We start from the raw sequence: 12940 nt of genomic DNA on the forward strand, positions 1-12940 counted from the left end.
TGCCTGGGCAACTTGGTGAGACCTCATCTCTACAATAAATTAAAAAATTAGCCAGACATGGGTAATGTGTCTGTAGTTCCAGCTACTTGGAAGGCTGAGGCAGAAGGATCGCCGGAGCCCAGCAGGTCGAGGCTGCGGTGGCTGGTAGTGGCCACTGCACTCCAGTCTGGGCGACAGAGTGAGACTCCGACTCAAAAAATAAAAAAAATAAATAAATAGTTATCCTGATTTAAGAAAGCCTGTGAAAAGTGGATCTACTCTATCAGGTGGACCTACTATAAACTCAAATATACAACTATAGTCAGATGAAAAATTAATTTTATGTGTGTACAATTTTAAAGTATGGAAATATTAATCAATATTACATTATCAAAAGTCAAGAGTATATTCTCCAGAAATTCTGAATAAGAATCCATTTTAAAATTTTGATACCCCTTTTTTTTGTTTTATAAAATAATATAATCACTTACTCGTTTTCAACACTTGTTTAGTTTTACAAGTAATTAGGAAAATCCTATTAAGACATTCTGAATTTCTGAAATGTAATTCTCGTTCTCAGAAGAGCAAATTGTTTTTATGATATACTTGAATCACTATGAAAATAAACCACTTTGGGTCCTGTCATTCTCAAAACTCCACATACTGCAAACATCATGAGCTCCCTCTGTTGGGCTCAGGAGACATTTCTTAGATTCTTTAATCCAGAGGTAATCTGTTTAACTAAACTCACATTGACCTTAAATTTAAGCATTCTTTCTAGATTCCTCATAAAATTTTACAAAATTAAAAAATAATGGCCAAAAATGTTTTCTAAGAACAAACAATATACAAAGATATATACAACTAATCTACTATGAAATGTAAAAGCTACAAATGAGTCTATTTCCAATTTTATTTTTTTTGAGTTGGAGTCTCACTGTCGCCCAGGCTGGAGTGCAGTGGTATGCTCACAGCCACTGCGGCCTTGACCTGCTGGGCTCAGGTGATCCTTCTGCCTTAGCCTTTCAAGTAGCTGGAACTATAGGCACGCGCCACCACACCCAGCTAATTTTTTGATTTATTTAGATACAAGGTCTTGCCAAGTTATCCAGGCTGGTCTTGAACCCCTGGGCTCAGGCAATCCTCTTGCCTCTGCCTCCCAAAGTGCTGGGATTACAGGGGTGAGCCACTGCACCCGGCTATTTCCAAATTAAATGTTCTGAAAAGTGCAATCGCTTTGTAGTATAATCCGAGGATACACTCTCACACTCATTTCAACATTACTGAAAAGAAAGACAAAACTGTACTCGCCATAGGTGAAGGATAAATTAATGAATGTGATGCACGGTTTAAGTACTTTCATGAGCTCTTAGGATCTGAGTTGAATGTGATATTAACATGACACATAAAGAGAAATATCAACTTATTAAATTTATACTTTAAAGTTACCTGAGAAGTTTCTGTTTCTGTTTGGTTGTGAGTGACTTTAAAAATTCAACTTCTGGATCTTCTTCACCCTCACTTGCAACATACTCCTGAGTCAACAAAGACATCATTACATTGCTAGATTTCAAGATCAGTTAGTTAGCATCTAAGAAAGAAAACATGTATAAGTAAGAAGTTTTGTATTAGGGACACACTATTGATGGATATGATATTTTGGGTTGAGAAGTGGGAGGGGATTTTGAAAATTTTCTTGTGGTTTACCTTCCACTATGATGCACTAAGAGGCTAACACGGCTGCTTTGCCAGCATTAGGAAACTATCAGGAAGAGGACAATAGAGAAACATAAATAACATGTTTATAGCATAGCTTCTGCTTTCTATCTCTTGAATGTAAACACCTGCCAGTTTAAATATTTTATTTTTAATGTAATGAAATATAAAAAACAAGATCATGAGCCTTATAGGAAGGTCAAAATATCCACAATTTTAGCCTTTAATATTTCAACAATACATTATCAAATATTTGATAATATAGCCCTTCAAACTAATTTTCTTGATCTATGTACAGCTTAATAAATTACATAAGTTTAAAAAATGTTTCCAATTTTTAGGGGTTTGTTTTTATATGTGTCTTCCCATTGGTTCTATTTAATGTTATGTCAGGGTAAGTTAGCAGGAGGGAAAAAACAGCAACCTTATCAACAGTTCAGTTAGATGTTTTATCCACATAAACCCGGAGGAGCAGATTCATTTATTAAAATATAGGTTTATAAACAATTTCTCATTTAGGTTAAAATAATAAAGAGGCAAAATCAAAATACATTTTGGGTATTTTCTTTGCTCTATCTTACTTTCCTATGGATATATGCATATTGGAAAACATTAAGTAGCAATTCACAAGCAATCACATTTAGATTTATAGACATTTTCAGCTTACTGATAAAAAGATCATTACCTGTGATGGATCATTTGCGGTCAAGTTTCTCCCCAGTACATTTCGTTTCAGTGCAAACCCACTGTTTCTCATCTCCGCTATTAGCTCCGAGGGGTGCATCGATGGCCCTGTTCACAAAAATCACAGTTTGAATGTATCATTTATATCTCTCTACCTTTTTCGGACTCCACAGTAGGAATGCAGTTGATGCTTTGTTAAGTAAAATCACAGCTAAATCAACTCAATAATCTTCTGCTGAGCAAATAATCAGATATGATTTTCTAAAACAGCAGTCTGGAGATTCAGAATAGAAAATAATTGCATTTTTCTTTACATGCAAGGGGAGTCTCTTCTTATGTAACTTTGTCATATTGAAAAAGATACATTTAGATGTTGTCTGGTTGGCAGTTTTTAGCATAAAATAAAAGCAAAGATGATCAAAAAATACAATTAAACTTTTAATAGTTATTTGCTTAGTAGGTGTCCGTTTAAAAAAGGCACATTTTAAATGCACAAAAGCAATATATCACTCAAAATTTCTCACACTTATTTATCAAATACAAATACTAAATACATTGCCACGTGGTTGCTGATCATCAAACACACACACACACACACACACACACACACACTCTCTCTCCCTATGGTTAGCCATCAAATACTTTAAACTTGCATATATATAGTCTCACACACACACATACACACACACAGACAACGGGGTGCCAAAGAAATGTATACACATTTTAAGCGATGCTCTCTATGTATTACTTTTAGTTCACCGTAATCAGAACTGTCTGGACGCTGATGGTCACCACTTTGAGTACCTCTTGTAATTGCGGAAGTCAAACATGACTTGTATTAATCTACAATTTTAAAACAGTTTTTTGCTTTCTTAAAATACGTATGCATTTTTTGGCACCCTCTGTGTGTGTGTGTGTGTGTGTGTGTGTGTAATTTCAGATTGTGACATTTCTAGTTATTAGTCTGGGGATGGTGACATACAATTTTAGGCTGACTATAGGTGTATATGTTTTATATTTTTCCACAAACTGCTGTTTCCACTTTTGCAAAATCCCTAACTGAAAGTGAGCTTCTTTCTGGTTCCCAGATGTGCGCTAACATTAGACAAATTAAAAAATTTTAAAAAAAGATCTGCCCCCTTCCCTCAAACATAGAGAGATTCTTTCTGCCTTTTGTATATTTCCGTTTCATTTTCCCTGCAGACAGTAAACTAATGACAACATTGCGTGGCAGCTCTTTAAGGTTTCTGGCCTAAATCATCTACACTGGCTTAAATGAACTATCCTAAGTGATATGTCTGTCATATAAGGAAGAATGAGACAGTTACTGCTGACAAGGAATTCATAAGGGAGGGTAGGGGATAGAGAAACATTCAGAAATGGATTCTCTAGTTTGTTGATTAAATGCTATTTCTTTTTCTTTTTATTGCTTTATTGGTCTTTTACCATTTATTGCACATTTGTCTATTATGTCGCCAAGGAAAGCAAAAGGCAATCAATTCCAATCTGTTTACTTGTCAACAGCAGCTCTGGTAAAAAAAATTTTGGTGGGAAAAGTTCAGATACAGGTTAATATATTTTAATGGACTCTCTGGGCTTTACCATTCTATTCATATTACCAAGAACAACCGAAAGTTTGCTCTAGGTATTAAGGAGAGGATAGGAAAAAACTGCCTATTTTTGAAGTATAAGGAAGTTATTAGTGATGTGATGACTTAATTTTTTAAGGAAAAACACCATTAGTTAAAAACAAAACACCATTTATTTCATTATATTTAAAACAGTACATGATTTTTATTTGATTTTATTCTATACAAGATACTTAATTCCTATGGATTACTGTAATAAGTCCTTAGTCAATTTGGTTGCCAATACTGATAATAAAATCTTAAATAAAATTGCACTTTAAAATGTTTTAAATAAAAATATGTAAATGCTGGTTGCCTCTAAATGGCACACAACTGCTCATATAATAGCTTTAAATGAATAACAGAATGTTCACTCTAGTGGCTTCTGAAATTTCAAATGTAGGAACATAATTTTGTTAAGTGGAAAATGTCTCTTCTGAAGTGTCAAAACTACATTTCCTTGTCAACAATTTTATTAGATGTTCAATGAATTCAGATAGCAAACTTGCTAAGAATTAGGATAAAAGCCACTCCAGGAAGGGTCAAAGAGCATGATAACAGGTTATATTAATTTAATCAATTTTCAACACAAGCCAGTTAATTTTAATAAGATGTTTTAGAAAATATGCCTTCTTTACAGTACTTCCAGCTACTTCAAGAAAATTACCTCTTTCCCTAGTGTTTCAGAGAGTATACAGATTATGAAACAATTATTACTCTTCTAGCATTTACAGTCTTGAAAACTCCAGCTGAACTCTGTGTAGTACACATAAACTTAGCACACTTCCATATTGTAAGACTATAAATACAGTGCTTAGTAAAGTGCCCGACAGACAACAACAGCTATGATTTTTACCAGTAGCTATACAACTTCCATGACTATTTTATGGTAGTCCTCATAATTTAAAAAATGCTCTTAGTAGTACTGCTTTTCAAAATCCAGTCTTATTCACATATTTTTGTACTTAAACCTTCTCCTATCATCAACAGTTCTGGGTTTAGGAGATATGAAAAGTCAGGCTTAATTAAGACATCCTTATCCTTTCGTATCATTGTGACAAAGGCTGTGTAGAGTCACAATAACAACAGTTGTCTCGGAGAACTCAAGAATTAGTTGATATAATAGATTATACAGATATATTAATAAAATAGATTACACAAATACGTTCAAATGCAAAATAACTACTTTTACATATTGGGCCCTAATAATTTAAATTAAAGGTGAAAGTGGTTGTCTTTTAAATTTGATATGGCAGAATAATACTAGAGAATTTTTTTAAAAAGGCATTTGTTCTAAGATGCAGATTTGTGAGAGCTCTTTTCTAGATCTTCTCAGCTAACCTGAGTTAAATCTTCATATCCTGAAAACAAAGGTTTCAATTTATTAAAGTAGGTCCACTGAAGAAACTACTTTCAATATTCATTTATTTCGCAAACTCTCTTTGCTGTGGCATAGGTGTCAAAATACCAACTGTGTCTATGGTGTTCACGTCCATGTCCTCATTAGACCCAGGCTATATTCTACTAGAAAAATACCATGAAATCAGAGTCTCAAGAAAGAAAAAAATTCCCAGAAGGTAAGTTATGTTGTACAAAATTATGTGTTAAGAACATTCATTTTTATAGAGCTAAACAAAAACAATTAAAGGTTAAAAAAAAAAAAAAGTCCCGTAGTAAACTAAGTGTTTTTTTGGGTTTTCTTTGAGTTGGAGTCTCACTCTGTCGCCCAGACTGGAGTGCAGTGGAGTGCAGTGAAGTGCAGTGGCACTCTCCTGGCCACCGCAGCCTTGACCTGCTGGGCTCCAGCGATCCTTCTGCCTCAGCCTTCCAAGTAGCTGGAACTACAGGCGCGCGCTACCACGCCCGGCTAATTTTTGATTTATTGTAGAGACGAGGTCTTGTCAAGTTGCCCGGGTGGGTCTCGAACTTGCAGGCCCAGGCAGTCCACTCGCCTTAGTCTCCCAAAGTGCTGGGATTACAAGCTGAGCCACAAAGCCTGGCCTAAGTATTTTTATCAGAGAATAATATCCGAACTCACAAGTCCTGGCCACAAGGAAAGGCCATATAATGGACTTTACAATTGGAAAAAGCATTAGGTCCACTTGCTTTTCTCAAGGTCAGATGAATCTTCCACTCAGAGCTCATCATTATTTTCAAACACTGCATTATCACTTAAAATTCCATGGTATTAAGTGGGAAAAGAGAGCAATGAGGCTAGGTGTGGCTGATTGGGAAACACCTTCCCTCCCTTACCCCAAGTTCAACACACATGTACAGGATGCTGCTGTTTGCTGAAACTAAATTGCTGTTCCTGAAGTGAATATAGTTTTGCTTGCTATTACAGCAGTGACCTATTTTTTTTCCTTCCTATTATATGTGTGTGTACGTGTATTTTTTTTTTTTTTTTGAGTTGGAATCTCACTCTGTCACGCAGACTGGAGTACAGTGGCTGCTCCCGGCCACCGCAGCCTCGACCTGCTGGGCTCTAGCAATCCTTCCACCTCAGCCTTCCAAGTAGCCGGAAATACAGGCGCGCACTACCACGCCCGGCTAATTTTTGACTTATTGTAGAGATGAGGTCTTGCCAAGTTGCCCAGGCGGGTCTCGAACCCGCGGGCTCAGGCAATTCACTCACCTTAGCCTCCCAAAGGCGTGGAAACAGGCTGAGCCACCGAGCCCGGCGTGTGTGCGTGTTTTAATTTAACTTTATACTATGAAAAATTTCAAACCTACACCATCCAGCTTCAAAAATTACTATTTTGACATTCTTGCTTTATCTATTACCTTCACCTTTATTTCTTTTCTTGTATTTTAAATAAAATCTCAGATGTTACTTTAGTATTAATCACTGATGAGAATTCAGATTTCTCCAATTGTCTCAAAAGAATCTTTTTACAGTCAGTTTGTTCAGATTAGGATCTACATGTGGTTCTCACGTTGCATCTGGCTTATACATCTCCAAAGTCTCTTTTAATATAAAAAATTTACCCACATTTTCCCTCCCTCCAATGCTATTCATTTGTTGAAAAAACTGGATTAGTTCGTCCTGTAGATTTTCCACTGGACAGTGACACCATTTAACATGTTCTTCTAGCTCTCATATTTCCTATAAATTGGTAGTCAAATCTAGAGGTTTATTATTAAATTATTTTGGTATTTTATAGCACATACTTTGAGGACATAGAAAATGACAGCTGAAAACATTTCTGGCTAATGAAAACACATTTCTAGCTAAAGAAAAAGGCTGAGACTTCTACCTGGTACGTTCTTGAAACCACTTTCACCATGTATTTATTGCAGTCATAGTAACTAACAGTAGTAATATACACTTACAAGTACGTGTTTTAAAATAAACTCCAAACATTATCACAAATAAAATATGATTATTTCCATGAAAGGATCCTTCTTTCTTAAAGTTAAATTGACTATATCTAGTGAATAAGCCAGTCCCTGTCACTAAATATAAAAAGGACACTTGGAGACACTAGTTCTAGTATGTGATCAAGAGGGAGATCTGTGCTAGTGGGAATGCTCTCATACTTACATTTGATTCCTAATATTACCATAACCGTTCTGCTTTTAAGACAGCTTATAGAAAGTTACCTTTAAAAAAAGACTAAAAAAAGGGGCACAGTAGGAACATGCAGCATAAGACCCAGGAAAAAAGTGAATAGTGAAAGCTATTAATAAAGTGAGTGGGTGATTTTTATTTATATAGATGAGAATGTTTTATGTATGATTTTCTAAAGGTTATGCAAGAACCAATTGTGCTGAATTGTAATAAAACTGCTCTATCCTGGGAATTTTCCTGACACTGCCAGTTCATCTCAGTGGGGGCTGGAAACAATAGGGTTTCTTACTGCCCTTATCCCAAGTTCATACTGAAGACAGCTAATTGATCTCTATAAAAACATACAATGTAAAGGAAAAAGTAAACATTTCATTTTAGGCAATGTGTCTGGAAACTACACAAAGGCAAGGAAATATGAAATTGTCCTTATTATATGCTAGTGAAAAAAATCACTGCTTATTAAAAACAACCTCGCTTTACAGAATCAATATCAAGACATATGACTTATGTTTATGTCTTTTACTTATGCTTTCAGTTAAACGTATACGCCAATGTTTTAGCGATGACACATCCAGCAATAATAAAGTGATGTCATAGCCCTCGAAGACTAAAAAAATCATGTGTTGTGATGAACATGAAGTCTTTAGCATTATGTTTTAAATAAGTTATGGGAATAGGAATGCTCTTGAAAAGTTACGCATCCATGAGCTTCAAAAACGTTGAGTAAAGTCAGACACAAAAGAGCACATGCTATATAATTTCATTTACATAAGCTCAACAATAGGTGCAATTAATTCATGGGATGAGAAGTTAGACAAGTGGCTGTGGGAGGAGGAGGCCGACTGGAAAGGGACAACAGGACATTTTCTAGGGTGATGGCAATGTATGTCTTGTGAGGGATGTCGGTTACCTGCGAGTATATATTTGTCAAACTCACAATCTACACTTAGGACCAGTGTATTTTACTTTAAAAAAAGGTTACGCATGATATTTAAAACCAGCTGGCGTGATGACTAGACAAGAACTGCACCACCATAGACTCACATCAGACCTATATGTCACACATCATTCCGTAAGAAGAGCCCTGCATAGAGAATTTGAACTTACATGTCTCTAGTATATAACACAGAAAATGGTTTTCAAAATCTGTATGTATTATTGAGAGTTTACTACTTTATCTCACTAGTTACTTGAGAGAACTTGGTTTTTGCCTTCAAGTTCATAACATTTTGGGAAAATTAGTTCATAAGAAAAACATAAATTATAATTTTGTATTATAAGCCACAGGCAGACGAGATTAGAAACAGTTGTGCTGAGAATAGTTAGCAAGGCCTTTCCGTTCACTCACTCACTAAAGTAGCGAGTAGAACATGGAGGTGCATATTAAGCTTATTAAGCATGATTTGGGTAGAAAAATTAGCATGTACTAGGTCGACTGCATTTCACTCATTCTCCCTTGCTCAAGTAATCACAAACTAATCTGTACTGGAAGCTGGCAGACCTTGAGTAGATGGCATGATGGTTAACATGGAAAGAGATCATGACCGATACCCTTCTGAGATGAAGGGAGGGGCAGCCTCCACTAGGACACACTTTTAACACAGAGCAGAGGCATTTACTGACAGAACGAGACTGGAATTAGTTTGTTCAAGACAATGAAATTTCAAGGAACAGCCATGCTAACAACAGATTTAATCACTACATTATAATAATGTGTTTCGTTTGAGATGACTTAAACACTGGTGATCACTTCAAATAAAACAGCCAAAATTTAAAGTACTGATACAGAGCATGATTTTGACCTCTAAGGCATTATGACTGGACAAGTTTTACGGAAAAATCTCTTTAATAGGTCAATATTTCTTTTCAGCTAACTAGCTTCCCCTTGCGTAAACATTCTTTAAAAACATAACATACATTTTATAAAGAAGAGAACTATAATCAACTACAATCAAGTATAATCAACTATGATCAATTAAATATTATAAAAGAGAAATGGTGGCTGACTTCACTTCTTTATTTTGAAATCAATCCTTTGTTAGTTTCAGTATCTGCCTATTTTAGGAGTTTAGTATTAAGGAAATTCTGGTAACACAAATGTTTTTCTGCAGTAGGATTATGATGCCTGCCATCAAATGTAGGGCTATCTTAGTAACTATTGCCGGGAGCATTCAACTACTTCAAGGAGTTATGAGGGAACTTCAAAACAGATTCAGGCCGGGTTGTCAGAGAACAACTAAGTTTATCATCCAGCTTTCTACTGAAAGTTCCTCCAGCATGCTCTTAGGTGTCTTTCTAGCAATGATCAGATAATTATTTGAGTAAATTTCCCAAATGTGTTTCCAAGCAACAAAAATGCCTTCAACATGAAAGGTTTATGAAAAGACAGAACATCATGTGAGAGCTTTTGCTGCAAAAAACTTCTATCAGTACTACAGCTTAGTGTGACATTCTTCAAGAAAAATTAAATTTAGGCCGGGCGTGATGGCTCACACCTGTAAGCCCAACATTTTGGGAGCCCAGGAATTCGAGACCAACTTGGGTAACATAGTGAGACTTCATCTTTACAAAAAAATTCTAAAAAAGAAAATAGCTGGCATGGTGGCACATACCAGTGATCCCAGCTACTCAGGAAGCTGAGCTGGGAGGATTGCCTGAGCCCAAGAGGTCTAAGTTGCGGGGAGCCATGATTGTGTCACTGCACTTCAGTCTGGGCAACAGAGTGAGACGCTGACTCAAAAAAAAATTAAGAGTTAGGGAAAATTCGGTAAGGAAAAAAGCACAGATACACAAGCACATCTTTTCAACAAGTATAAAATAAGACTTTCTTAAATGTGAACTATTCACTTTCATATTGTTTGAACACACTAAAAGTTACACTGTACACAAGGTTACATAGAGACCCTTGAAACATTAAGTACTTATCATCATTTTAGTCATTAATGGTGTGTTTGGAACTGAGACTTAGGCAATATATATATATATTTTTTGAGTTGGAGTCTCACTCTGTCGCCCAGACTGGAGTGCAGGGACGGCTCCCGGCCACCGCAGCCTCGACCTGCTGGGCTCCAGCGATCCTTCCGTCTCAGCCTTCCATGTAGCCAGAATTACAGGCACGCGCTACCACGCCAGACTGATTTTTTGATTTATTGTAGAGATGAGGTCTCACCTGCCCAGGCGGGTCTCCAACCCGCGGGCTCAGGCAATCCACTCTCCTCAGCCTCCCAAAGGCGCGGGGTACAGGCTGAGCCACCGAACCCGGCTGACTTAGGCAATATTAAAAAAAAAAAAAAAGAAGCCGGGCCCACCAAACCCGGCTGACTTAGGCAATATTAAAAAAAAAAAAAGCCTGGTGGCTTTGAGGAGAGTGGATTGCCTGAGCCCGCAGGTTCGAGACCCGCCTGGGCAGGCGAGACCTCATCTCTACAAATAAATCAAAAAATCAGCCGGGCGTGGTAGCGCATGCCTGTAATTCCGGCTACTTGGAAAGCTGAGGCGGAAGGATCGCCGGAGCCCAGCAGGCGAGGCTGAGGTGGCTGGGAGCCGCCACTGCACTCCGATCTGGGCGACAGAGTGAGACTCCAACTCAAAAAAAAAAAAAAAGTCATTCTGTGTATGTCTAGTGTGTCCAGTGACACCATTTTGAACTTGAAATGTACTTTTATTCAAATCATAAAATTTATCATATTATCTAGTTAATTCCAAATATTTTAAAAATTATATCTTAAGCAAAAATTATGAAGCAAGGGGCAGTGGTTCATGCCTGTAAGCCCAATACTCAGGGAGGCTGAGGCAGGAGGCTTACTTGAGGCTAGGAGTTTGAGACCAGTCTGGGCAACATAGTGAGACCCCCATCTCTACAAAAAATTTAAAAATTTGTCTTCCCGGTGGTGACAACTTACCCACAAGAACATGACTCTTGCAAAGGCTCTCCTTCATCCCTCTTCATAAGAGAAGAGGAAACACAAGAATCGCCTGGTGCAGAGCCCCAAGTCCTACTTCATGGACATAAAATGCCCACGATGCTATAAAACCATCATGGTCTTCAGCCAGGCACAGTAGCAGCTTTGTGTGTTGGCTGCTCCACTGTTCTGTTCTACCAGTTGCTGACTCCAGCCAAAAGGAGGAAAGGCAAGGCTTACAGAAGGGTGTTCCTTTAGCAGGAAGCAGCACTAAAAGCGCCCCAAACAAGATGAGTGGGAAATCATCCCAATAAACACATTTTGCATTTAAAAAAAAAATTAGCTGGGCACCATGGCTTGCACCTGTAGTCCCAACTACTCAAGAGGCTGAAGCCAGAGGACCGCTTGAGTTCAGGAGTTCGAGGCTGCAGTGAGCCATGACTGCACCACTGTACTCCAGTCTATGCAACATGTCTTTTCTTTGGTTTTAAAAGAGGGAGTAACCATAAATATATAATAACGTAAACCTAAAAATACAAAACCCAAATAATTAGTAAAATATGAAACAGCTGTTAGCAAGTTTGAGTCATAGTTTATTCACTTTTGTTGCTTTTATAACTTCTGAGTTTCAGTCCAATATATAGTCTAAAAGTCCCCTTATCCTCATAAAAAGAAAAAAAACCCTAAAAAACCAACAAATCTTAAATCTATCAAAGAACTGAGGTGACAGGGCAAACTCTTGTCCTGAAAACTTGAGAGACAGGTGATAGAGAGGATTACCCTTACTGGAATCAGGAACTATGGCTGGAGTCAGCAACTGGTAGAACTACGGAAAGGATAACTGCCAGACTGCTGGAGACTGAGCATTGGACTGAACACCCCCAGAGGCCCAAGCACAGCAAGGTCCCACAGTTTTGTAATGGAGCCACACACTTGGGTGAGTTTTGCTCTCAGCAGTACCCCCAAGTTCTCACCGTGAAGACCAAGGAACAATTTCCTTGTGCTTCCCTTCCATCAGCGGGAAGGAGAAAGTAACCATTCTGAAACATGCACAGAGCATGTTGTTGTTGTCTTTAACAAATACTCTCCAGGGAGACTATTTTACCAGAGCCAAACCTATGCAGGAGAAAAAGCTGAGAAGTGTGGGAAAAGAATGCTGAGAAGCACTAGTGAAGGTCACAGCCCAGGGACGTAAGTTCACTAAAAGACTGAGACCTAATCATAGAATTATATGATGCTTTCTTTGCCCCACATCTTACCAGCAAGAGGGTTCTTGTGTAATACTAGGGGATTACAAATGAAAGAACTGCAAGGCTCAGACCCTTAATATGAAAGGAGTCTCACAAGAAACTGAAAGATAATAGGAGAGACAAAAACAAAGACACTGGAGGAAATGTTAGTCTCTGATATCCACAGTACACGCAGCCTAACTCTCAGCCACACAAAACATGACACCTCAC

The 12940-nt window shown here is 37.6% G+C and overlaps 1 protein-coding gene across 1 annotated transcript in view; it reads right to left on the bottom strand.

Annotated features, from left to right (window-relative positions):
• CIR1 (corepressor interacting with RBPJ, 1) overlaps nucleotides 1-12940 on the bottom strand; it is a 41772-nt gene that overhangs the window by 1507 nt on the left and 27325 nt on the right. Inside the window, exons 8-9 of the mRNA XM_008064752.1 lie at nucleotides 2381-2487; nucleotides 1429-1514 (exon numbers count right to left, since the gene is read on the bottom strand). Coding sequence (XP_008062943.1) covers nucleotides 1429-1514; nucleotides 2381-2487 — 193 coding nt within the window. The remainder of the gene's footprint in view (nucleotides 1-1428; nucleotides 1515-2380; nucleotides 2488-12940) is intronic.

This window comes from Carlito syrichta, unplaced genomic scaffold (genome assembly GCF_000164805.1).
Source record: "Carlito syrichta isolate Samal-C Ts95f unplaced genomic scaffold, Tarsius_syrichta-2.0.1 Scaffold307993, whole genome shotgun sequence".
Taxonomy (NCBI): Eukaryota; Metazoa; Chordata; class Mammalia; order Primates; family Tarsiidae; genus Carlito; species Carlito syrichta.